We start from the raw sequence: 27,379 nt of genomic DNA on the forward strand, positions 1-27,379 counted from the left end.
TCTAATAGGCACCTGTTCTCATCAGTTCAACTGGATTCATGACTAGTCTTGTTTTCATTTGAACCATGTTTTCAGTTGTACATCTCACTTTTATTTACGAATGCAATCACTAGTTGAATAGCAATAGAAATGCGAGGAATATTGTTAATGATTAATTTTGTTAATGCAATGTATCATTATGACTCGAAAGATTTCGAAAATTTTAGAACCTAGCTCCTTAGATCTCTCGTACAGGCGGTAATGATTGTGATGTTGAGCACATGTTCCAGCATCAGCTGACCAACGTTCACCAGACAACGGTGAACGTCGAGTCAAAGTTTGTCAAGGCAAATTAAAGAGTGAGTTACGTCAGTGTTTATTTGTTCAGTCTCTAGGACGCTGCAGTAAAGAAAGTATGACCCTGTCGACGGCTACTCTACACTGTACTCGTCATACTTGAATAAATTAGATAGCGAGGCATTCATTAACAACGCTCACTTGCCTACAGCAGAACAGACGGCGGCTAAACCCTAACCAGAAGAACATAAAAAAATAGAAGTTGTACCGTTTGAAGAACAGAAACCACTCGCAGATTATCACACCACAGAGCTAAGGAATACAGTTCTATTTAGTCCAGAGTAAGGGCGTTTAACACCATATCTAAGCCATTGCACTGCAACTGCTGCTCACACTCTTAAGCCTCGGCAATACGAAAACTAAAAACGACTAAAGTCAATTAAGTTGATCATTCAATAAAGAAAAAAAAAACGAGACAGTGTTGGGTTGCTTTGGTTGAGGAGTTTCAGAAATATCCTGAGAATAATTCACTAGAATAGATGAAGCAGCGTGTGACATTCGCCACCATTTACGCATGAAAATCCTAACAAGTTATTTTCGAGATCATAAAGTACAGAGAAGATTAGGCGTATTAGGATAAAGCTTTGCTCGTTGAGGCATTTCAAGGTTTGGTAATTTGTTAAGAGTTGGTCATTTGATAAAAGCTGAGTCACTACAGGCTACTGTACACTCAGGTAACGCAGGCCGACTGCAATGGACACTATCAGGCTTCTTGCTAAACGGATTAGCCAGAAAGATAAGATAATACGAAATAATATCAGCATATGAAGGCAATGAAGCGGTCTCAACGTCAAGCACACATTAAATGGCTTAACATCAGTTGCTGATGAGACACATGAAAATTTAACAAGCAAAGAAATGTGTGTGAAAATTTAGTAGACAGACTAATAATAATTTTGTGGAAACATTACGATTCGAAATAAATAGCATGAAGCTGAAAGAAGAGCAGCAGCAACAGAGGGCGCTAATTCTGGTGTCTGACTACTCAGTATCGACATTCGACTACATACATTTTAACCACTCACTGACACATAACATCTATTAAATTAATAATTCCGGATTAAACGCATTAGTTCGACTCTCCAATTACAACAAAATGGAAGCAGCGATGATAAGCATACAAATAAATTTCAACAAAAGCTCAATTAAAAAAATTAGTTTTTCATAATAGTGAGAACGCAAGCTGAATTGTGCTTGGTCGTTCAAAAATGCTGCATTTTCCGATGCTACAATTTCATCCGTTGTAGTAACAGCTGTTGGGATAAATAAACTGAACGAAGGTTTCTAGATGGCTAGGTTACGACACAGAATAATAAATATTACAATATGTACAAAATGCGCGTTAGAAGCGACGGTCGTCGAGCTAGCAACACACCAGCGAGACTCTCTCCACGAAACCCATGGTTTAACCGAGCAATAATGAGTTCATTAATTCGTGCACACACCATTTCATGAGCCGCCATTTCGGTTCATAATTAAATTATAGGCCACGGTGAGCTCTCAGCTTTCTGACGAATGATTTAGCTGTGTCCTTGATAAGCGTTGAAGATGTAACAGTCCGTGCTAGAGCGCCACCGTTGGGCACCCAACCGACTCTCTCGACAATTTTATTGACCAAGAGCTAATTATTGAATCATTGCACAGACGTCAAACGATACCATGCAAGTGCTTGGTTCATCTTTCACCATCACTTGACCAAGCGGGCACGAAAAGAGTTCATATATTCTCGTGTGAAGCCATGGCTTTCTGGAGAGGAAATAAGCGTATCAGAACTCGGGAGACTTACCAATAATGATCAGGGAATTCCTGGAAGAAATTTACGGTAATGTAACGATGATGACGGATGATTTGAAGCAGTGAGTTAGATACAAGGGAAACCGCCCAGTAAGTTTGCTGACAATTAACTAATTTATCAACATTACAGTCCATCAATGTTTCACTTCACGAACCGAAACTATTGGTAAATAGGACCCAATTTTAGCTATCAGCATTAACGAGTTCATAACCTGAACTATAAGAACCATACTAGACTTTACAAAGATATTAAAGTGCAGGGTTAAATAAAGACAAAAAAAAGCCCATAACAAAGATTCCGATGCAGTTCATTATATCAGAAGGCAAGATATGATCGAGACTTACTAATTACTTTCACAATTACAATATGATCGAGACGTTCGTTGGGTCAATCCACACGCGAGTGCAACGCAGGACTAAGACATCACTGTTTCTCGGCGGGGCCATCACTATATCATTCCGATTATTTTATATATCTTCTTGTAGAGAGAGAAAAAATACAAAAATACATCACACTGTAAACTTTCGAAAGTAAAAGTTCCACGGCGAACTTAGACTAAAGTTTACTTAGGAAATTAGAATTTGTTACATTTTATTGTTTTTCCAATACCAAATACAATGCAAGGTCTTTCAATGAGAGATATTAATCTTTGTGAATGAATGCAGTAATTTGTTCTTCAGGTCAACGAATACTATACAGGAACTTTATTTTAAGCAAAACGGATTTCATTGACGCAAGGCTAGTACTTACCCGAATTTATTAGAGTGGAAACAGGACGTCAAGTCGAGATATATAGCTCTAGACATTTGTTCACATGACCAACGGGCCGATGTAGAAGACAATCGTTAATAACCTAGTCAGGTTGTGGTGGGGGAATATTATAGTAAATCTTGGCATCGAGACGTAAACTCAACACAAAGTTGCAAACAAGGCCACAAACAAGAGCTTCAATCCAAAGCCAATAGAGAAAATCCTAGTTAAAGATAATAGCGACAAGATTATACAACATAAAACAACTGAATTCGACCTCGTTAAATGCCACCCTTATACTTTGTTTTAAGTGAGTCTTTGGCATAAAAAGGTTTAATAAATAAGGAATACTTACAAAAGATAGCAAATTCTAGGGATGGACATCATGGCTCCAGTACGTAATACATTGTTACATAGCATGAACAAATATCACGCTTTACAATCAACAAAACCATTAAACACGAAACTTTTTAAGTTGAAAAGATACGAATGCACAAGAACCCCCTAAGCATTATCAAGAAACTAGAGTTCACACAATGTTCTTCCAAATTTTCTTAGGGATATCAGCTGCAGAAGACTTTTAATCACGCATTTCAAAGTTTTCCCTCCCATGTGATTAAGTCTAAATCTGACGTGGAAAGTGACCAAGTCGGAAATAAGAATCCGCACCAACAACTGAAGTGGTTGCAAAAACATAGTTTTGCTTCACAGGGACGAGTACACACTCATCAGTGCAGTCTCGGAGCTTTTGTATCCAGCAATCGGAATCCCGCGGGCAAAACGCGACAGTCAGGAGCGTGGTAGAGCAAGGGCCGCTGTTTGCACTGCTCAATTTGATCGGCGGTATCGTGAACACGACCGATGTCAGGAGTGTTATTCACTTCGATGTCCGTCATGGAAGGATCGGATGCAGGCGGAGAAGGGAACTCCACAACAGATGTCATATCGTCATCAGAGGGAGTCGGCGGCATAGAAGGTGACGGCAGCTGACTGAAAGAACCCTGGTTGCTTTCAATACCGTCTGGTGCAGGGCTTACTGAAGGACCGGTAGAAGTTGTTCTTAGTAAATTGGGAACTTCAGATAACATATCGCCCGAAGTGGTAAAAGTTCCGGACGTTGATAGCGGTACATTCGAAACACGCGTCAAAAAGCCAGATGATGTTAACACACTGTTATCAAATGACTCGTGTAACGAATCGACGCTAGATACATGACTTAAATTATTTACTGCTTTAACATGCGACGGATTAGTCGTAATAGGAATCCTCGTAGGCGACTCAAAAGCTGAGTTTGCAACGCCAGTACCAATATTTTCTTTTCCTAATGAATTGTATTGCAGTAGGTCGCCCCTACACACGGCTGAAAGAGTTGATTCACCATAGGATGCGTTCTCATCAGCACTTGGCACAACTGAAGAGCAGAAGACATCCCCTTGATTCTTATTTGAGGCTTTGTTTGTAAAATCAGGTGCGATAATCTGTTCTGTGCAGTGGTTAAGAGTCCTTTCTCCTGTTCTGTCAAGAACTCGAGAGTTTGAAAACGCTTCGCCAATACTGGCATCCACACTTTCCTGATTGTCATCAGGCCGACAAGGGACTTCAAATGTATCAAACCCAGGCTGAGAAGCGTTTCTAATACTACTTCCAGTTAGGCTAGTTTCTGAATGAGAATCGACGATTGAAGACGTGGAAAGAGCTTGAGTGCAGGTCGCCTGGAAAGGTACAGATGGAGCGCAGGTGGAAGTAAAATTTCCAGGGAACTGACTTCCATTCCAAGTGCAAGAGGCAGCAAGGGTCGATGGCAAGAAAGATGCTGGGTCGCTGCAGGTGGAAGTTAAAGAAGTAGGGAGGTTCTGAAGAGAAGAAAGATTCGGCTGTTCAAAGTAAGTGAGTCCTGAGTTACTACAGGAGGTGTTCACAATACAGTTAGGATCGTTAACATCTCCAGGTAGGGTAGTATTAGGTATGTTCAGAGCTGAACTAGCGGACGTAGTCGGCGGCTGTTGCAGCATCAATACATCTTGCTCGTCCATGTTACCCAAAAATTGGCTGATAACGTTAAGCACCTGCTGGTTGAAAGACGAAGAGATCATGGAGTCTATCGGCATATTGGCGTCCATAACTGAAGCGTAGGAATCGAGTGCGCCAGCAATTAGACCGGCGTCAGTAACACACTGCTGCAGCTGAGGCATGCCTGACATCAGCTGCTGTTGCTGAGATCCGCCAACGGAAAATGCGTCTGTGGGAACGCCCGAATTGACCGCATTGGTGCTGTTGCTGCTTACTTCGACTTTAACATCTGTGAAATGAACAATACGGTAAGTTCGGACCAAATAAAGGCAGTAATTTAGCTACATTTGTGGGACTAAATAAATGAAAGATAAAGAAACAATCTGGTCATTTTAATAGTAAAAACAAACACGCTATGTTTTTACTTTTTATGATAAACGGGAGGGTTTAATCAAACCTTATAATTCTATTACGGAAATTTACACCCAAGTACGCTTGTGTGTGTGCGGAAGCACATGTTTACAATTCCGGAATCAAGATGGTTCATATATTGAAAAAAGTTTCTCGTCAATGCGACTATAAATTGACGATTAATCTGAGAGAAACGGCAGCAAAGAAAGAAAGAGACGCTTTTCACCGTTCACCAATATTAAAAATGTTGAGACACGCACGTTAGGATGGATGAGCAACAAACATGACCTACCAGGCGAGGAGGAACATGGCGGGAACATGTCAGCGTGATGGTCTTCTTCCAGCAGGAGGTCGTGCAGATGCTGAGGGTCTAAGAGGCGCGACGCTGCAGCCACCACATTGCCGGGCAGCTCCAGGCTCGCGTCAAAAGATCCTGACAAGTCGTCCTCTTCTCCCTTGCCGGGACAGCAGCAGCTGTTGGTCCCGTCCCCGCATTCTGCTCGGCAGCGTTGGCAATTAGGTGACCACGTTATAATAACTTACTTGTACTTGAAGGAATTAGTTAGTAACAGGCAATAATTATTTCATCAAACCATCTAGGGGACGAATGGGCAGTCAGTCGCACCACAGGGTTAGAAATGGAGTAGCAGCGGCCAGGACGACGTTACAGTCGTGAGACATAGTAGCACACCATGTCGCGGTCAGCAAGCGACAAATACTAACACGGCAGTCACAGTCGAGAAAAATCAATATTAAATAAAAGAGCAATAATATTTTGGACAAGAAACAATATATAATACGGTAGCAGATATACTAAAATCACTATTCCTGAAAGATTCTAATGGTTTCACATCTGGAGCATACATGTATGATTTACTGATTCAAGACCAAAACAAATCATAATAAAACAAAAATGCAGGAGCCTTGTTTGACCAGCAAAAGGAAAAAAAAATTACATAACTAGCCCTGAGACATGACTTACCAGAACAGGCTGCAGCGCTGAATGGTGAGTGCGGTGGCGAAGACGGCAACAAGTGGAAGCCTCCAGAGGGAAGTACAAGTCCGTTGTTCATAGGAGGGCGCACGGAGGTGGAAGGTACCACTTTACCACTGCCTCCACCCTTGCCTTTGCCGCCTTTTCCACCTCCTTTACCACCGCCCTTACCAGCGGCAGCAGCGTGTGGTGTGATGGAGCGGCGCCGCTTGCGTTTACCATAGCGTGACGACGCAGGACCTTTGCCGCGACGCCGGCACTTGCGCGCCGTGATGCCCTGTGCCGGCGAACTCGGACTCGCGCAGCCAGACTGCAAGTAAACGCGGCCATGGTTACGATGGGGGGTAGAGATAAGCTGGGGAGCAGTCAGGGGCGTTGATGGGCAGTGAATGGTATTGGAAGATAATGTCAATGGCAGTCAGGCGTGTTGAAGAGAGTGCATTTGAATTTAAGGGCGGTCAGAAATATTGAGGGACAGTGAAGGATATAGCTGGAAATAATAAATGGAAGTCACGAGTTTTAAATTACAAATTAGACAATTCATTTTATTTAAGACGATCAGTAACTTCTACTTGGAAATAATTATTAATAAGTATGTAAATCAAATAAAGGAGAAACCTGCATTGTTATTTGGTATCCCACCAAAGCAATCAAGTTTCTTCTACTGAATGCCAAGCCCAGGTCATGAGAAACATTTCTCGGTAAACACTCACGGTGTTGTCCTCGCTGTTGGCGAGATGCTTGTGGGCAGCACAGAGCGGCTGGTCGCTAAGGCAGAAGACGGGGACCCTACAGAGGGCACCGCGCTCCTCCGTCCTGGCGCAGCACTGCACGAACATCTGCTGGTCGACGTTGTAGGTGATGTGACGCAGGCAGTGTCGTGTGCCAGGTAGCGCGGGCGCCCCACATGCCCTGCCGGGCGACGTGACGCTCTCGTCCGATGCTTCGTCGCGACACGCCACAGAACTCAGCTCATACACACACGTGGTCAGCTGTAGCAGGCACGACACGCGAGACCCACAACTGCTCATTTCACAAGCAAAATGGTAATATTGATGAAGAAGCAAATTAATATTAAAAAGTTACCAAACTTAACAGACTTGGAAATTACTTTCATTGTAGTACATACAAGATTGTAGTGCATACGCAATAAATTTGATTGACTTTAATTTTAGATACGGTAGCGTTTTTACAGTTTTCTTTAAAAAATCATTTATAAATTATTTATGTAATTTCATAGAACCAGTTAAATGAATGTCAAAAAATCAGACGTAGAACTTTTAAATTAATGCACCAATAGAAAAATATGATAGGCTTACCTTTCATACGAAGCACTGAGCTGCTGATCCACAAGTTGCGGCTGGGATCTGGCGAAGGCAGCAGCGGTCAGACGAGGGCTGACACGCGTCGCTCTGATGAGGGCCAAAGTCTGAGCGCGGGACCGCCTTCGCCGGCGTCGCAGCACCGACAGCGTGAGCTTGGCCACGCGCGTCTCGTGGCCAGCATCATGCGACGCTGCCTCATCAGACGCGCGGTCGCCAACGCTAGACGCCACTCTGGCCGTGATGAGGGCTTCTCTACGAGCGCTGCAGCAGTCCAGGCCAGGCATCAGAGGTGTGCTGAGCTTTATATTTTTGACATCCTGGGCATCAGTTTTACTTGATGAATGCAGGTAACGGGAATTCGTATCGCCCTCGCCATCCGCCAGCTCCAGTAGACCTGCCAAAATAAAGTTACATCTTAAAATTTTGAGGACATCTTTTAGTAGGATATATACTGCAATTAAAAGTTTTTAAAATTCATCACCACTCTGTCAACATCAACCATTTACGGCGTGCTGCTGCTGTCATCGACACATGAAAGCAATTAAACTTGACCATTCATTTGTCACGTAGTTATTAATTACCATCTAAGTTACTTATAGTATTTTAAAATTTGAAAATTTATCGATTCAAATAATCTACATAAAAATTATTCATCCAGAAATCATGCAACTTTCTGAAATTTTACCCAAATATCTGCAATAGTAATTTTTAAAGCTAATCAAATAGTAATACATGAAAATAGGCACAACAAATGACAGAACTATTCAAGCCATTGATTGATATGTTGACCACGAACTCACTGTATGGAATAATAGGCTGACTGGTGGCCTTGCTCTGATGCGCCAGAATAGAGTGCAGCTGCTGTACAGGCTCAGGCAGATCAGGCGCAAGAGGTCCAAGATTTTCTCCGGCATTGCAGCGTACATGTAATACTTTGCAAGGAATTTCTCCCTTTAACTCGAGTTCTCTCTCAGGTTTGATGTCAATTTTTTGATCAATATTCTCAGCAGTTATGAAATTAGAAGACTGACTCAGTGGAAACCCAAGCGGCTGAACATGTTTTAAATTGCTTACACTATCATCAAATAGGTTGGTTCTAATGTGGCTCACTGAATTATTGATTAAAATTCTCTGGTCGAGAGGTTTCATCGGAGAAAGTCGAGTGGCAAGTTTTCGGGAATAGTTCCTTTCAATGGGCAACTTGTCTCCCGAGGGACGAGAGGCAAGCTGAACTTCTTCAGCACTTGTTGAAGAGTTCTCATCTTCTACTGTCTTGAACGAGACTCGTCGATGAAGAGTAGCTTTTTCCTCACAAAGACTTAAATCTTTATGTTCTAAAGAATCGGTCGCGCTTTTTCCAGCACTATTTACTGGATTAGCAGGACAAGGGACAGCAGAATTCTTCAAAATGCTGGATACTTTTGCTCTTGTTAAAACTGATAAGCCATTCTTACTAATAGATAGCGTGGGAGAAATAAAAGGAGGCGATAAAGATTGTAAAGAAGACGAGCTAGAAATATTAGATACTATATTTGTACTTATATAGGAAGAGTTTCCTTGACCAGAATGAGCAACTCCGTAAGTAGCACTAGATTTGAAAGATTTTGAAGCTCTAGGAGATGCAGCAGGGCTAGCTTTTCTCTTGACACCAGCAGGTGTTGATAGAGTTGTAGTTGAGTTTTGTGAATAAAGTAAAGAGGCTGTAGAAACAACGGTAAGAGAAGTGGGTGACAGTGTTGCTTGAGACAAGAGAGAAGCAACTTGTTTCTGACTCAATCTGAACTGTTTGACAGTAGTCACCGGTACAGTAGAATCGGCAACAGTGACTGCTTTGCCAGCTCTGCTCAAGCCTCCGTGTATTTGCTCCAACTGTTTCTGCAATTGAAGTTGTTTTGCTCGAGCTTGCAATTCCGCTTCCTCTACGCTACTACGGCTTGCACAACTCAGGCCACTGTCCTCACGAGGCTGAGAACTTCCTACAACTTTGTTGATTTGCTTAGTAGCTAAAGGTTCTTGGCTTGATGTAGTGCGACCGCTGCCATCTGTCCCGGAGATCAGGGCATTCTGGGATACTGACATGTTCAACACAAGCGGCGATTTATTTTCATGAAAGGGTACAGGTGACACTATGCTCGTCCTGTTTGATACTTCGTGTTTTTCTAAGCATCTTTCTCCAACAAATTCTTTAGTTTTTATGCCAACAATCCTACCATCCGGTAAAAGTCGTGCTTGCCGGATATCATTACTTGAAACTGGTACAAGCAACGATCCATTGCATGTTTTAACAGGTGAGCCACCACCAATCTTAATAAAGTTGACTAAATTTGGTGAAGGAGATGATGCCTTTATCGGACTAATAATACTGGTAGTGTACGTTGTAATAGGAACACTTGCTAAAGAAGGGCTTCTTGTTTGTGTCTTGTTGACTTCGGCACTGACACTAATGCTGGACTGAAAGCCAGTAGCGTTACCTGTTCTTAAGCTTGGAACTGATGCCGTAGTGTTAGCAGAAGAATTTATAGAAGCTCCTTTAAGTTGTGAGTTCAATGTACTAGAGAGCTGCATGTTTCCCAAATTTTTAGATTGATTAATGTCAATAGAATTTATGGGGTTAGTTCCAGTAGTTTTAGAGCAGGGATTATTAATTACAGAGTTTATTTCAGTATCCCCCAGATGCTTGGCATTTTGGAGCGATGTTACAACGGTCGGCCCACTTGATGACTTAACAACGCCGAGTTTGGAGAGCTCAGGGTAGAGCTTGGTTACATCAAATCCCGAGGGCAGGACTAGAGCGCCTCCTGAAGTACTCCTGACAGGCGAGTGATTGGTGCTGCTAAGCCACACTCTGACGCTGGTTGCACGACTTGTAGGGCTGCTAGAAGTAACATTGGTTGTTGGGGGAGAATTTGCAAGTGGAGCTGTGCTCTTGTTGGAAACTTTAGAAACATAGGTGGATGGTGACTTGATGGTTGAGCTAATAGAAGCAGGACTTTGGAGTAGAGGCCTGGATGAGACATGGACAGCAGGCACAGGAAGCGATGAGGAAGCCATGGATGTGACGGCCACACAAGCTTCAGATGTAGTGTAAGGTTGAGATCTATTCAACTTTTTGCCTGAATTGATATTGGTGGTTCCCAGTAGAGGGGAGCTGGAACGCAGAATGGTAGGCAGGGTGGAAGGAGAGCGTCCATATGAGGCTAGTTTACGTGGCATGCTTGTCCCTTTGTTGTCCAACCTGCTGCTGCTGCACCATCGCTGCTGAGGGGAACCCCCCACACTTCCACATCCGTTAGTCAGCTCAGTTACGCCAAATCCACTGCAACAAAACATCACTCAGTCACATCAGCTACGAAATTAGATCAATTTGTTAAATTATATGCATTTTAAAACACAATGTCTTGGTCAGGAAACTTGATTTTTAAACAGTTGGCCAAGATGAACTATATTGAGTTCAATAAACCAAGACCAGATCACAGTGAAAATGACAATTCAAATTCTTCTAATTTATGAAGAAGATTAGATAATTTATAAACCTCCATTTAAAGCCAAACTTCAATATAAAAAATAATAGCCAGTAGATTACAGCAGAACAAACTTACCTTAGTCATGAACATCAATTTATTGAAGGATGATTCACCTTAATCATTATTTTACAAGAAGATAAAAATTATAATTACTCATCCAAGCAGCCAAATTTGTCAAGTAATGTCTATTATATGTCAAAGGCAAGGTATAACTATGCAGATACAATAGTAAATTGGACTTTTTCCTTTAAAACATCATTTTAAATCTTTTTAGAAATGTTGCAAGACTTTTTTTTAGTAATTTGAATACAATCTACAGGATATTTATAAATAAGCTCATAACTCTCTACTTTGAATACTTTGCATACAACCAAAATATATTTGCAACTAAAATCACATCTTTTTATCTACTAATTTAATAGATAATTGATATCTGAAGTTCCACTCCCAGATAATATAAATCAATCAATTCTCTGGTCATCAATCGCACATGTATAATTTAAAATGATATATTCAAACACATTTCCAGGAAGTTTTAGTTAAATAAAAACAATCAAAAGAAACATGTTGGAGCAATTTTGTACATCCACTTACAGCATTAAAAAAAATTTAACTCAGTACTCGCTGCAGTGAGTGACAGAGAGTGCATTTTATCATCAACAAAAAAGTGAAGTCACACACAGACAGACGACGGACGGATGGACATGACAAGCACAATAGCGCCTTTTCTCCATAAATGAGAAAATGCTTCAACAAGAGATTGAATTAGCAATAAATAATTTGTAACCGGTGTGCAATATACCCCATATTATGAGGTGGTGTGTGAGGAGGGGTCCAGGAGTTGGGGGGAGGAGCTCTGTGCTGCTGCTCCTTGCCTGCCTCCATTCTGACTCTCCTGTGGTTTGCTTCAGAGCACCTCTTGGTAATGGCATTACACTTTCTCTTCCTTTGCAGAAAAAAACACTCAACTGCACAAACAAGCAAACGTCATACATTTGTATAAAATGAATAACAAATAGAATTGATAAAATCAGAAGTCATGAACTGAGGGTTGGTAAAAATAATTAATTTCTTTTGGCTACTTGACTATATAATTTAGAACAGCATATGACTCCTACTAATTTTTAGAAATAATATTGGTTTGAACAGCAGGAAAGGGCAAGATCTTGATGCTAACAGAAAATGGAATAAATTGTCCGAATGACTCATTTACTCAAAACAGATTGGAAAATAGTCGATTGTCAGCACCTGTTGCAAGTTGAAGAATAGTTCACCTCATCGAATGGTTCATTCACATTCAACCGAGTTCTTGCAGCTAATTCAGTTTGTGTCCCTCAAGGTGTTTATCATTCAAAGTTATTCTTTACACTTGTATTGATTTGTCAATCAGGCAGGTAAAGAAAACAAATGAATCCACTCAATCCTTTTTTCAGCTAAAAAAGTTGGTAATAACTGGTTCAAAAAAGATAATTCCATTCCAATTGAAGAAAAGTGAAAGAACTACAATATTTTTTTTTGCAAAAGGAAGAATTTTCTCCATCAAAATCACAAATTGAATTGTATGTATGAAATATTTCAAATAGTTTTCCTATACGTAAGTGTGCCTGATATATCTTGCAAGGTTTTCCTATACATAAGGGTTGAACTGACAGATTATCAATTCTCTAAAAGATCTCTCAGTTGGAATGAAGCCATTTTATTACAACACTTCTCTTTAACTTCACTTCTTGTTTGTCTGTCTGTCTCGACAGACAAACAAATCGACATTTAACACACTTCTACCTTTCCAACCGATCTGAAATTTGGCACACTAGCGTAAAGTTGGAGACAATGCATGAATCAATTGACAGAATAAATAATTTTATCAATTAAAAAATTTTTTTTTCATTATTAAAAAAATTTTACAAATAATTTTGTCTTCCACAAATCTAATAATTCATATATGAGACAATTTGACCCGTCCAATTGATCTGAAATTTTGCACAATTGCATAAAGTCAGAGACAATGCATGAATCAATTGACAGAATAAATAATTTTATCAATTAAAAAAATGTTTTTTCATTATTAAAAAAATTTTACAAATAATTTCGTCTTCCACAAATCTAATAATTCATATATGAGACAATTTGACCTGTCCAATTGATCTGAAATTTTGCACAATTGCATAAAGTCAGAGACAATGCATGAATCAATTGACAGAATAAATAATTTTGAAAATTTACAAAATTTTTATATCTCAAAAAATTTTGAAAAATAATTTTTTTTAATATTTGAAAATAAAATTAGAAATTCATTGTACATGTGTAACATCCAAGACACTGTATTGTTCAGAAGTGTTGTCTTTAAAAAGTATTTTTTAAACGCATATTATTTAAATTGCTGGCAGATGCACAGAAATACATTTATACTGTGGAAGCAAGATTATAAGCCAGGGTGTGAAGAGAGCCAAGTAGAGAGTGAGTACTTGCACTTTCATTACATTTGATTACAAAAATATTTAAATTCCCTGATACGGTATTTCAAAGCCTATCATCGAGTTTATATTTGAGTTTATAACTTGGATATAAAGCAAAAATAATTTGATTACGTTTTTCTTAGCTCACTTTCGTGTCTGTCTGTGATGATCAAATCTTGCAATCGATATTTCACCAACTTTCCCGCTAGCTAGCGCTCTGAAACTTTTAGGGAAGCTCAGCTCCCAATGACAATACAATAATCAATAATTTGTTGTACGTTTCCAGGCGTATTTATTCAATGAAATGCGTGGAATTTATTAAATTGGTGCATGAAATGAAATGAAATTACATGCACCAATGTATCCCCTCGAATACAATTTTCTACAGAACTTCGAAAAGAATTTTCTTTCGTGCATTTGCGTGGCCAACTGAAATAAAATGAATATTATGTAGGACTAAAAAGGAGAAAATAAAATACTTAAAAAACCTTTTTAAAAGACCACATTTTTCTTGTGGACTAAAAAATAGAAAATAAATTATGGCTCGCCCCAAAAAACGTGGGTCGGGCTGATTTATGATTAAAGCGAGAAGCACACAACACACGAATTTTGGAAATTTGATGGTGAACGTACAGCCCGACCCATGTTTTTGGGGCGAGCCATAATTTATTTTCTATTTTTTAGTCCACAAGAAAAACGTGGTTTTTAAAAAAGTTTTTTTAAGTATTTTATTTTATTCATTCAATGACAATTCTAAGTCTCCCATTTGATTTGAATGAATTAGTTTGAGAATTTTTTGAATTTATATATTGGAGATTTGATATTATACAGAAAAAGTTCATTTATCAAAATCTGCTATTCAGACCTGACAGGCAGTTTGTCACAGTATAAATAGTATGTTATATCCAGTATATTTGGTGCTGAAGATTAGGCCTGTTGCCAATCCTTCTACTTTTCACGATTTGTTCACAGATCTAATAGCAGGCCTTCTGACAAGATCTTTATAACTGACGGTGGTTTAAAATTGTTACTGGACTTTCATCAATAGTTCCATTGGGTATTTGGCCTTTCAAGATTGAACATGTGCTCCTGCATAGCCTTATCTAGTCTGTTCTGGAATGCAGTCATACTTGGAGCATCAACAATATCATCAGAGATGCCATTTTAGATTTACATATCCATCATACAATTCAGTTTAATACCTTTGATACAGCAACATTTGTAATGTTATTCTCATATAAATGAAATTTGGACTTGGAACCTTTCAGATCATGATTCAAGAAGGAATGTGTTTCAACAACTAATGACAACATTATATATACTTTTATACTTTTTGTTGCTTCTTTGGGATCTCTTTGCACCTTTTGTTCTTGTTCCTCTTCTTGTAACAGTCATTGTATTTTACTTCCAAAGCATGAATTTCAAGGCTTACTAAAAATTTCCTCCATGCCACAAATCTTGTAAAGATAATTTCATTCAATGCAATTTACCAGCAAATTATCAACTCTTATATTCTGGAGCCATTCAAATGCAATTTTTCAATCATGGTTTTTGAAACAAATTTCAACTCTGATAAAATAATGAAACTAGAAATGCATCTTGTAATACACAATAACCCTCCACATAATGATTGGAGAGAGAATACAATACACAGAATACAACACTGCCAATACACAATTTTTCAGAAGTTCTTTAATTTGGGAGTTTCTGACGATTTGAAATTATGAAAGGATTGGAAAACGTTGAATACTAAGCACTAAGGTAATGCCCTTAGGACATTGAAATCTTTAACAATTTTCTTCACGATTAAGCCATCTAAACCTTAAATGGTATCTATCAGGAATTGCAGATTTCCTTGCAATTTACTACCAATCATGATTATCTAATCAACACCATTCAAGATTTTCCAGTATGCATATCAACTGGACAGTTATCTCACTAATCTGCAATGATCATAGACCACATCAGCCAAGTTGGATCATCCATCATTTCTGTAAATCACAATCTACATGGCAAAGTATTTGGCAGCTGATCAATCACAATGGTACCTTGGCTTATTCAAAACACTGATTACATATCCTTGCCAGTGTGGGCCACATACATATGTGGCATATATACATCAACATAGTCATTTTCAAAACATTTATTCAAAGCAGTGAATCTAAAATATTCTTAGGCAGTTAGGCCAGGTCTCCAGACTGAGGAATATCTTTCTTCAGAGCTATTACTTGACTCTTGGAGCCAAGATCTCATCAATATAGTAGCAGTACAAATTACAAAAGAATTCTGACTCATGAATCCATTTTCTATGCTACAACTCATTGGGTAACCCATTTATTATATATCAAAACTGCATATTGAACTGTCAACTAATTCATTCTTAACATTGAATTGTATTCTTTGTGGATAAGCAAAGACTAAAGAATCAAATTTAAAATTTAATTAATCATGAAGATTTAGTGATGCAAGATTGAAAATGAACTCCAAATAAACAAACATTTTTAATCTTACATGGACTTGTATCAAACACTTTAAACTTGCAGATTCTATTGCAACATGGGAAATAACAAAAACAGTAAAATTTAAAACTTCTTACTAAACAATGAAATATTGTTGCTTCAAAGTGATATATTGTTAATAATTGGAATTTGGCAGCTTGATGTGGCACTTCTGTTAACAATCAGATAAGGCATATATAATAGATCCAGCAGAAATTATGGTGGCTCCAAAATTGGTTGAAATGTTTGAATCGCAGCTTGGAAAGTGGATATGTTACACATTTTGAACTTTGAAGCAGCCAGGGCCCAGGCATGGACTTTGCCTACTTTTCCAAGCCAAAACTAGGGCATTCTGCATTCCTACCATTTATAAGCTACCAGATTCCTGTTAGTAGGATTGTAATTTTCCCACTTGTTTCTGCAATCTTGCAGCTCCAACATGACAAATTTGTAATACGTTTGGAATCTAGCGGCCTCATCGTGCAATTTTGACAACAATTGGATAGGAGGTTATTCATCTTGCAGAAATCTCGGCCTCATGGTTCCAGAAATGGCGGGAAACCTCTAGTTGCGGCACTAAACCGAGTTTAGCCTAAAGGTATAAGTTTTCCACGCTTGCTTGTTTGATGAATATCATCATCTTATTGTTTACATATGAGCTTGATGGGCAGGATTGGACTGTGATATTCCAAATATATTGAAAATTTGTCAAGTTGGAGCCACAAGATTTCAGTAATAAGTAGAAAATATACAATTATATGTGCAGGCAGTGCAGCCATGAGCCATGCCTACAAGTTATGACTAATAATTATCAATAATGAAATAAAATTACACATTACGATCTATAATGAACCCATAATTTTTGTAAATTTTCTATGAAACAATTGCTTATTACATGATAAATCCCTTACTATTTCTGTATTTCAGAAAAGCTTTTAGTGTTTTCAACGGAACTGGAAATGTTTTGGTAGATTTCTTGATAGCCTAGGTAAGAGGTGGCCCAGTGGTTAAAGTTCAGAGTACCAAGATTGGCGCAGAGAGGCGCGGATTTGATCCCAGCTCTGTGCGCCAGTTTCTGGTCAGAATCGGCAAGGAGGCCGGGCGGTTAAGCACAGCAGAATAATTGTAGCAGTGAGTTGCAAGTTCGAGACTGCAAAATGCTGTGAATGTTATGCGATGTTAAGAATCAGCAACAGGCCTGCAGCCTACTAAACGCTGAAACTGCTATTATTTCTATTATTATTATTTACTGGGCATAGTAGGCTTAGTGGCACAGCAGAGAGTTTTTTTAGACTCTCCCTCAAGTTCATTTTTGAGTCTTATAATATAAGTAGATCAGTAAAGTATCCTGGATACCAGCATTATCATACATAAGAAATTAGTTTAATTCTTGAGTAAATGAAGAAATTAAAAATGAACCGATTCTAAAAAATCTCTGGTTTGCCACTATGCAGTACCTACTGTGTGATAGCTACCTACCATCTATCTTTGCACCAGAACCAATGGATAAATTCACTTCTTGATGTACAAGATAGCTATACAGAAGCTTGTAATATATTCTGGTCAGTCTTGATTAGGTAGCATGATCATTGATGCAGTTAGGTAATGGATGTTAAAATGTACTCTAGGTGTATAATTCAACTGCATATTCAAACAATATTTACTGCTCTTGCTCTGTGATTCATTCAACTTAATAATAGGACTCAAGAGAAAATATTTCTACAGAATCACTGACACTGATCAAGGTGATCCGTGATGACCTTATAGGCTTATTGACCTAATCATGTCAGGAAGAACAATACAAACAGAGAACTAATTCAACATGAAGTTGTAAGCTTGTATAATCAATATAGCCTATTTACTTTTTGGTTAGAGCGTTTTGAATGGCAACTAATACATTACTTTCTTAGTTAATTAATAAGTCAACTAGTATTAACAGGTGCGCAACCTCCGCGTATAAAAAAACAGCTATAACTTAAACAGTTATAGTTAGTAAAGTGACGATGGAATTGCAGAAAAAAAAGATTAGTATATTCAAGAGGGTATATTCAATCGTAACGGAGATATGGTTGTGTAATAGGATGCGTAAAATTATTGTTTTCAGATACGCATGCGCCAGGCATTATTCTATCCCTCCACCACCAAGATGGCGGCCATTATCGATTATCAATTATAAGCATTTCTTTTCAGAGATCATACGGAATGCAAGATCGAATGCTACGAATGTTTTTGAGTTCTTAGCCATGTTTATTGTGCAAATTATCTTGATAGATACAATTAAAGCTAACAGTACAAACAGCATTAAAGAAACTGGCCAAAAAGCCACTTTCCTTTGTCGACGCCATTTCTATTCCAACTGCGTCACAATTTTACAATACGTTAACTTAATATTAACACGCTAACAGTGGCAAATACAGTCTTTAATTACCTTACACAAAGTTTTTAGATTTTTTTTCTATAACAACAGTCAAACGTTTGAGTTCAATTTAGAATGGAGAAGCACGAGAGAAGCTTTTGCTTTTGTCGCATGTGTGCAATAACTGTAGTAATGGCGGCCTCCTCTACCAAGCGGATCCTGCTACAGCGCGAGTCATTGACCCAGGTGAATCACATTTTGCTGCAAAAATCTATAAAATAGAAAGAAAAGGCTGGAAAACACATTATAAATGCTTTTCAATGGTATCTTAACACAATTTAAAGAAAATATTTTCAAAAGTTTAAAATTTATCAAGTTAGGCGTAACCGCGTAGTAATAAACTATTGATCTTGCGATACCTGCTACATTAAATAAATGTAGAAGCCAGCATAGACACAATTATGCAAAATGTATTTATGCTATAATTAAGCAAAATTCTGATATGAAAGTTATTTGGTTTATCATAATTGTTGAAAAAATTTCCTCCTCATAAAAACTATAGGATTAGATGCTTGGGCGCATAAGGGTTGTTAAATGTAAAGGGAAAAAATTCGACCCAAACCGACAGAGTATAAGTACACCACACGAACAATTTTGCTTCTATAAATAAGTTGTACTTTTTCAAACTATCTGTGTCTTTTTTCGTTCTAGCAACAGAAAAGCTGAAACAAAATGACGTTTGAGTAAATTGGGGCCCTGTTTCCGCTGCGCGCAGTTCTCGAGCTTCCCATATACGCTATGTCTAATCGCGCAGAAAATTTTTCGACACGTTTTCTTCCTCATATATATCAAATGTCATTCTTGATGTGCTATTTATAGGAAATTTCACTTTAGGTTGATTGACTTTGGAGCTGTTGAGTCGAGGCTTCAGAGTTTCACAGCCTGGACTGCCAAGTTCCTCTTCATTAGCTCTGGAGTTCAACAGCAGGTACTCCAGATTTACAGCGAAGGAAAATCGAGCAAATAATGCTAAACTCCTTGACATAATTGAGAATAATGAAAGAAAGCGTTAATAACAACTACAAACGTTGTGTAATAGCATCATCACGAAGCGAGGGAAGATAATCAGTTAAATAAGTATATAGAAGTAACAAGGAATTTAAAAGCAAAGAAAACACCAAGTAAATTCACCATATCGATAATGAAAACGTTTCGGAGTCCAGCTCCATCATCAGTTCGAAAAACTAAAAACGAATAAAATCATATTACAGGGTGACACAAAAAAAACAGAGCTCATAAAAAGTTGAATAATTTCCACAATACTCAAGTAATCCTGTTATTTGTTTCAGATTCATTAAGAAGACGGATTGATCTAAGAGTCTACCACGTGTGAGCTTCGAGATGCCTTGGACTACAGAGCAAAAGACATTTGCAGTTGAGACATATTTTAGAGAGGCAAGTTAGAACGATAGCTCCTGCCACGGTGTTCGGAAACCCGGATGTAGAAGTTACGCGACGTCATTTCAACGTACGCAGATGCACAGCGTGCACAACTAAATTCATAGACCAGGTTTGATGAACAATATCTTTATTTCTCTAGACATAGTTTCAGACGCACTGCCAAAATAGGGCAATGTGCAATAAATAGTTTTCTTACTATCACAATCAGTCACAGTTTCAGAAAATTTGTCAGATAAGAAGCGTTTGATTATACTAAACACAAGGCACGATGGAAAATCATTAAGCTGAAATATATTACGAATGAATTCGAATTCCAAATGCATATAATGGAAGGTAGAACAGACCCTATAGCCGCGGTATATCAAAGTTTGAAGACTATACATTTTGAAACGAAACGAGCAGAATAAATTCAAATTGAAGTTTCAAATTTTAAGTTTCAAAATGAATAGTCTCCAAACATTGATATGCCGCGGCTGTAGGGTCTGTTCTGCTTTCCATGATATGCATTTGGAATTCGAGTTCATTCGTAATATGTTTCAGCTTAATGGTTTTCCATCGTGCCTTGTATTTAGTAAAATCAAACGCTTCTTATCTAACAAATTTTATGAAACTGTGACTGATTGTGATAGTAAGAAAACTATTTATTGCACATTGCCTTATTTTGGTAGTGCGTCTGAAACTATGTCTAGAGAACTAAAGATATTGTTCATGAAATATTTCCCGAATATAAATTTGCATGTTTTACTGGTAAATAATTTCAAAATTGGTTCTTTCTTCAGGTATAAGGACGTTATTCCTGCTCGGATGCGATTAAACCTGGTCTATGAGTTTAGTTGTGCACGCTGTGCATCTGCGTACGTTGGAATGACGTCGCGTAACTTTACATCCGGGTTTCCGAACACCGTGGCAGGAGCTATCGTTCTAACTTGCCTCTCTCCAGACCTCCTCATTCTTCAGTACGCCTCCATGCTGAACAGTGCGACGTGGCTGTATCTGAGAGTGATTTCAGGATACTCGGTTTCACTTTTGGCTGCTCGGATTTGAGAATATTGGAGTCTCTACATATCTTCAAACGAAAACCGTGTCTCAATAATGCGTTTAGTTCATATAATCTGGAAATAGTGAATCGCTAGGCTTTTATATTCTTTTCGTGAACCCTAGGACTAAGTTGTTCCAATCGAGTCCTGTTTTTTTATATACTGTTAGGTCTTGATTAGGTTTTATGTCTGTCATGGGATTTTGATATAATATGATTTTATTTATTTTTAATTTTTCTAACTGATGATGGAGCTGGACTCCGAAACGTTTTCAATATCGATATGGTAAATTTGCTTGGTGTTTTCTTTGCTATTAAATTCCTTGTGAACTTGTGATATAAGCAGACTGGTAATATAAGTACTTACATAGAAGTAAGGATACACAAGAGCAACAAATGAGAGACCAGGATATTTATTAATTAAATCTCTCTTATTGAACACTCGAACATACTTATTAAAAATACAAAGTGTAATGCCTTGAATCCAACTGCGATCAAGTTTTACTTTACATGCCCTCTTCAACTAAAATTGCAGCTTCAACTAAAATTGTGAGTTATATATTGTCACTTTATTGGAACAAAAATTAGTACCAATCATTTGAACTTACATAGCGTAACAAATAACTACGCAATTCTTACAGCATTAATTATCCCATTTGTCTATAAATTTGGTTGACGTTATTGCACTTGTTCAAAACATCTTGCGAGGAAAGTTCATTAGTCATTGCATTTTAATCTATATTATTTACATGAATATGTGTAATTACTGCAGCCTATAGGTTTTTTCTCTAAAAATTATGGACAAAACTTTTCAAAAAATGCTTTTAGTATATTTAATCCTATTTTGAATACTAACGGGCATAATTTCTAATTAAAATGTGTAAGTAACCGTTGAAAAATATGACAGCTTAATTTCCGACTAGTGAACTTTGGTCTGAACGCCGTAAAAATATCTAATAATTATATAAAATGTACGAAAAATTTACTTGTTACTGATAGCGTACGTTGGAAGTAATAAAATTTTTTGTTTCCTTGTCACTCGTATGTTTGATGAATCATTTAAACAACATTGAACAATTCGATATGCTGAATTGTGTTTTGATATAAAAGATAAAAATTCACACCCGTTGAATGGCGACTAACTCATGTTACAAACTTTCTTTAAATTGAAGTTTGAGTGATTCTTACTAAATGATAGAAGTATAACCTTACACGAGGTTGGAATATATCTGTCTATATTCATAAATTAAGAAATTACGATTCATTAGCTAATCGGAAACAGTTTAGCATTATGTTCCATATGTTTACTTTTTGATCTCTCTATCGACCATTTCAAGCCAGGCTTCGAAGTAGGTGGGCATCATCTTTGTACTAAGATGCTTAATAAGGAACCAGTCGCCATAATTCAGCTTTTTCTTCATCGAACTGTAGACCTCCTTCGTTTCGTCGTCTTTCAGGCGCAGGACCAAGTAGTTGTGGCGCAAGCCACTCCTGTTCCACAACGAAATATTTACTCAGCCAGAAAAATCCACAAATATTCTCCAAATTGAAAGAACAGTTTTGTAAATTAGCTGGTTCGTTTAGCGAGAGTACATATATCTGAATTATTTATTAACATAATAAAGTTTTATTAATTATTATTAATTAATTAGTTAGTATTAATAAGTATTAATTAGTATTAGTATTTAGTATAGTATAAGTATTAATTAGTATTAGCATTAAGTTAGTATTAATAATTAATAAAGTTGTATTAATTATTAAGATTAAAGATCAAGCTTATGAACTCACGACAAGATGAGCAAGAAATGCCAGAGGACAGCGGCGGCGGCGATGGTCGTGGAGACGATGTAGACGAGCCAGAGCATCACGTACGTCTTCTCGTTGACGATGTTCAGGGGCAACACGCACAGCGCGTCGAAGCTCTGAATGCTGCCAGTTGGGCCGAATTTGCTCCAGGTGCATTTAGTGATCTTTGGAAGACAGCACGGATTTGATAGACGACGCTTAATATCTAAAAATTAGCTAAAATATAACTTTAAGCAATCATTTTCGAGGCTAGAAGTCGTGGTGACAAAAAACTACACTTATATTACCAAGTGCGTGAATCTTATTCCAAAAGTATTCAGTTATTGGACCATAATGACCTTCAAACGACCAATAATTCAAATTAATCAGTAAATGTCGAGACAATTGAACAGGATAATTTGGAACAAATCTGGTTCATATGTGAGGCCACAATGAAATTTTTGCATTTTTTCTAATTTATCACCTTTATGACACATTTTCGACCTGCAAGGTTCATCCTACCTTGGGGAAGACCACGTTAAGTGGGTTAGTGAGGTCGGTCACGTCCCCGAAGAGGTAAGAGATAGCAGTGTTGCCGAACTCGAAGAAGTCCCCACCAAGCAACGCGTTCGTCACGAACAGGTTGCCTGTGGATCAGGTAGCAATTATATTTACTGGAATGTTTTAAATTGTTCTGCATGCATACGAGGTCGTCTATTTTTTAAAAGTGTAATTAAAAGTAATACTTTGAATACTTCATACAACAGGAGAAACAAAGGAAACTAGATTGAACAAATAACAACTAAAATGCAACCCGCTCAATGGCGCCAAACTGAAACTCCACGCCGACCGAACTCTGCATAAATATTGTGACACGCAGGCTTGATCAGTATGATGAATCATTTTCATGAGTCATTTGTTGCAGAATGATCATGTATCTGTCAGTTGATCTATTGTCAAATGTTCATTAATCTGTTAGATGACCTATGTTCGAATAATAATGAATCTGTTAGCTGATCTATGGTCAAATACTAATCATTTATCCGTTTGCTAACCTATGGACAAATAATCATTAATCTGTTAGCTGACCTATAGTCATATAATCATTTATCATTTAGTTAAACTATGGTTAAATAATCATCAATCTGTTAGCTGACCTATGCTCAAACAATCATTAATCTGTTAGCTGACCTATGCTCAAAAAATCATTAATCTGTTAGCTGACCTATGCTCAAACAATCATTAATCTGTTAGCTGACCTATGCTCAAACAATCATTAATCTGTTAGCTGACCTATGCTCAAACAATCATTAATCTGTTAGCTGACCTATACTCAAACAACCATTAATCTGTTAGCTGACCTATGGTCATATAATCATTAATCTGTTAGCTGACCTATGGAGATGACGAGTGCAATGACCTCGCACATGAAGAACCGCGCCGCGTACGCCGTGTGTGTGCCCAGCGACTCCACGGCGTAATGCACCGACTTCTCTAACAACTGCAAATCATAGATAAACAAAATAAATATCATGTTTTCATATAATAAATGCAATAATGATAAATCTTTCGATGTCAATCGCAGGTAAAGCCGAAAGGCAGCATGTCAATCGCAGGTGAAGTATAGATTGTTGGAAGTCATCACAATAAGGGCAGGGTGGCCCAGTGGTTACAGTTCAGAATACCAAGATTGGATCAGAGATGCGCGGGTTTGATCCCAGCTCTGCGCGCCAGTTTCTGGTCAGAATCAGCGAGGAAGCCGGGCGGTTAAAGCAAAGCAAAATTAGAGCAGTGAGTTGCTCGTTCGAGATCGCTACAAGCTGTGAATGTTCTCCGAAGTTAAGAATCGGCGAAAGGCCTACGGTGAATAAATGCTGAAGCCGGTATATATATAATACCAACCAACCTCTTCAGGTAAATTAAGCAGCGTTTTCTTAGGTTTTCCGTATTCCTTGATGTCATCCGTGTCACTTTGCCACGACATCGGCTTCGCTTCTGCTGAGCTTTTTTCCTTTGCCAGCACACGGAAATGACATTAAAAGTCTCATATCAAAATTTATTATTACAGAGATAATTAAAACTGTAAGAGAAATACATATATAAAAACAAAACAAGAAAAAAATAACACGAAGCTAACGTCAAAATTTACTACGCACGTTAATTAATGAAAATTAGCCTTGGGATCTACCTCCTCGTTGCCTCCTTCATTCTTGAGGTGAAGAGAATCCAGATCTCCAAGGATATTTTTGAATTTTTTTCTGTCGATGACGGTTTTCCAGAGCCAGCGCGGGAAGTAGAGGGCGGCGGTCTGGATGGCCAACGCCAGGGGGATCCACTGGTAGTAGGCGTGGCGCTTGAGGGGGTCCTCTTCCCCGGAGCTGGGAACGGGGCCCAGGCCGGGGTAGGGGGCGTCCTGGTGGGGGAAACTGCCACTGTTACAACATGATCGTTGTTCCGACAGCTGTTCTAGTGAAAACAGACAGTTGTTCCAATAGCTGTTCCTGAATAAGACATAAAGAGCTGTTTCAATAGCTGTTCTAGTGAAAGCATAGACAGTTGTTCGAATAGCTGTACTTGGATAAGACATAGTCAGTTTTCCAATAGCTGTTCCAGGACAAGACATAGACAGATGTTCCTATAAAAGACAACTCTTACGATGGAACAAGTCCCTGTATCTAAGACTTCCTGCACGAATAAGGAGGCCAGTTTATTGCCCCGCCTTAAACACAGAAGTTGGTAACAGCTGAAATTATTGAAGATCATCTGCCAAATAAAACTATTGAGTTTTGTTAGTACACTACTGCTATCGTCAGTTTATTGGCCTGTTTTCGCTGTTATAAACAGAATATTTACTCAAAAATTGAAAGTAAAGCGTTAGAAGAAAAGTTTCAAGAGATATTGATTTAACAACAAAGATGGTTTTCGCCCCCACAGGCATAATGTAATTTATATCATCTAATGTCTGGAGATCTCACCGCCTCGGACACATTGACTAAAGAGAACGTGGAAGAGATGAAGCAGTAAGTCTCGATGGCTTTATGTTCCTGGGCTTTGAAGCCAGTCACGCAGTTGATGTTCTCGCCGATGTAGGTCTTGGCAGTGACTAGGATGCAGGCCAGCAACGTGCCCACCATCGACAGCTTCATGCTCGTGAATACCGTGGAATCTACCGTTGGATGCTCATGCCTGGAATTGATTAAGACAGATTAAGATTAATAGAGATGAATAGAAATTTATTATCCATGCTCGCCGACTGCGTATATTAATGATTAATGCGTACATATAAAAAGACTTAATTATTATCCATGAATATGATTAACGGACGTTAAGCACTGTCCCAGAGAGCTTACAGAAGCAAATATAGACAAGCAGATTATTACAGTGATCGAGAGAATTCGATCATATTCTTTCTCATATTATTCAGTGATATCACGGCGAGAATTATTTCAGTGAACGATGTTCTATGATTAATAAGTAATATTAACCAAGAATAATAGCGGGTGTAAGTTCTGTTAGCCGATCACAAAGAAAATTAGTCCATTTATCGAGCTATAGTTGATGAAGTTTACTTACTTGAAGCTGATTTGCTTCTTGAGGTCGTCAAAAAGTGAAAACATTGTTTAAGTTTAATTCAATTCTGGAAAATAAATGATTCAGTAATGGAAAATACCCATCTATTTAATACATTTATATTACCAAAAATGAATATTACTACAATAAAACGAAGCTAAATGAGGGAATTTCTCGCTTTTATTGCAGTCCTAATTACGTTAGAAATCTTTTTAATCAAGGCTGCTTCCACAGAGAATAATAAATAATTTTTCATAAATCAATCATGTACTGATTGATTGATCTGATAAGCCTGGTTCGATTATGATCAGGCAAAAGATATGTAGTTGCGGCAGACATTTTTGTGATGCCACCACATCGGCTGTATTAAAGGCTTTACTCATCACTCATCTCATCAAATAACAAGAAATATGAATGACAAATTTAATCGCATTGAAATGTTCACTCAGGCAAATGAATAGGTTACATTGTTTAAATAGTGACACATTTTCAGCACGTAGCATTGATACGCTGTTATACCGGGCCAAAGAGGGTTAGAATGAATCACACAATAGTAAAAATTGCTTTGATATTTGGACAAAATGTCATTAATTTCTCAGAGTGTTTCAAATGATATTGGACTTGTCAGTGCTAGATAAGAATTAAGTGAAGTCAGCAAATTCTGTTCTTTATTTTATAGTTTATTTACTGAGTAGAAATGAACGCATCATTTCCGATGACCGAGGTATACATGAAAATATGACATATTTACAGCACTTAGTTATACATTTATCATAAGGAGGCACTAGTTTACTTCCGTCGTAGGTACAGAGCACAAGTATAGAGTAGCTTTAAAGTACTAAAAATAAATGCAGTACAGCCACTTAATTGTTCCACTTTTAACGACAAAAAAATACCTTTTCAAATAGGCTTGACACTTTTTGTATAGAACAAAGCAAAAAAATGGGGACTCAGGCTTCGAAAACTTTAAATTATGAAATGGTTACACTAATTGCTCCCTAATAATTTGCGCATATGCTATTCATCATGATGAATCACATATGAATCATGATAAATTGAATATAAATCATGA

The 27,379-nt window shown here is 38.0% G+C and overlaps 2 protein-coding genes across 3 annotated transcripts; both read right to left on the bottom strand.

Moving 5' to 3' along the window:
- Positions 1–341: 341 nt before the first annotated feature.
- On the bottom strand, positions 342–18,684 carry LOC108672916. The gene is made up of 8 exons (XM_018160676.2): positions 18,528–18,684; positions 11,948–12,113; positions 8,422–10,937; positions 7,616–8,015; positions 7,010–7,319; positions 6,285–6,606; positions 5,595–5,798; positions 342–5,180 (listed from the first exon to the last, which is right to left on the bottom strand). Exons 2-8 carry the CDS (start codon positions 12,028–12,030, stop codon positions 3,610–3,612), a joined length of 5,406 nt encoding a protein of 1,801 aa, XP_018016165.1. The 5' UTR covers positions 12,031–12,113; positions 18,528–18,684; the 3' UTR covers positions 342–3,609.
- Positions 18,685–21,349: 2,665 nt separating this feature from the next.
- Positions 21,350–26,397, bottom strand: LOC108672929 (innexin inx2). Of its 2 annotated transcripts, XM_018160697.2 has the most exons (8): positions 26,311–26,397; positions 25,713–25,923; positions 24,926–25,150; positions 24,644–24,748; positions 24,133–24,238; positions 23,260–23,384; positions 22,741–22,922; positions 21,350–22,443 (listed from the first exon to the last, which is right to left on the bottom strand). In XM_018160697.2, exons 1-8 carry the CDS (start codon positions 26,352–26,354, stop codon positions 22,257–22,259), a joined length of 1,185 nt encoding a protein of 394 aa, XP_018016186.1. In that variant the 5' UTR covers positions 26,355–26,397; the 3' UTR covers positions 21,350–22,256. The 2 variants fall into 2 exon arrangements, with proteins under 2 accessions (XP_018016186.1, XP_018016187.1); XM_018160698.2 differs by lacking the exon at positions 24,644–24,748.
- Positions 26,398–27,379: the final 982 nt, after the last annotated feature.

This window comes from Hyalella azteca, unplaced genomic scaffold (genome assembly GCF_000764305.2).
Source record: "Hyalella azteca isolate HAZT.00-mixed unplaced genomic scaffold, Hazt_2.0.2 contig2982, whole genome shotgun sequence".
Taxonomy (NCBI): Eukaryota; Metazoa; Arthropoda; class Malacostraca; order Amphipoda; family Hyalellidae; genus Hyalella; species Hyalella azteca.

Bases quoted from the DNA above. Each gene is read 5' to 3' on its own strand.
- LOC108672916 (XM_018160676.2), bottom strand. From the start codon at position 12,030: ATGGAGGCAGGCAAGGAGCAGCAGCACAGAGCTCCTCCCCCCAACTCC. The intron at 8,016-8,421 runs GTGAGTTCGTGG...TTATTTTGGCAG, and splicing joins TCAGCCTATTATTCCATACA to GTCTACTGGAGCTGGCGGAT. The intron at 5,181-5,594 runs GTAGGTCATGTT...TTCATTTCACAG, and splicing joins GCCATGTTCCTCCTCGCCTG to ATGTTAAAGTCGAAGTAAGC.
- LOC108672929 (XM_018160697.2), bottom strand. From the start codon at position 26,354: ATGTTTTCACTTTTTGACGACCTCAAGAAGCAAATCAGCTTCAA. The intron at 24,749-24,925 runs GTAGATCCCAAG...GTGCTGGCAAAG, and splicing joins ATGAAGGAGGCAACGAGGAG to GAAAAAAGCTCAGCAGAAGC. The intron at 22,444-22,740 runs GTGAGTTCATAA...GTTGTGGAACAG, and splicing joins CATTTCTTGCTCATCTTGTC to GAGTGGCTTGCGCCACAACT.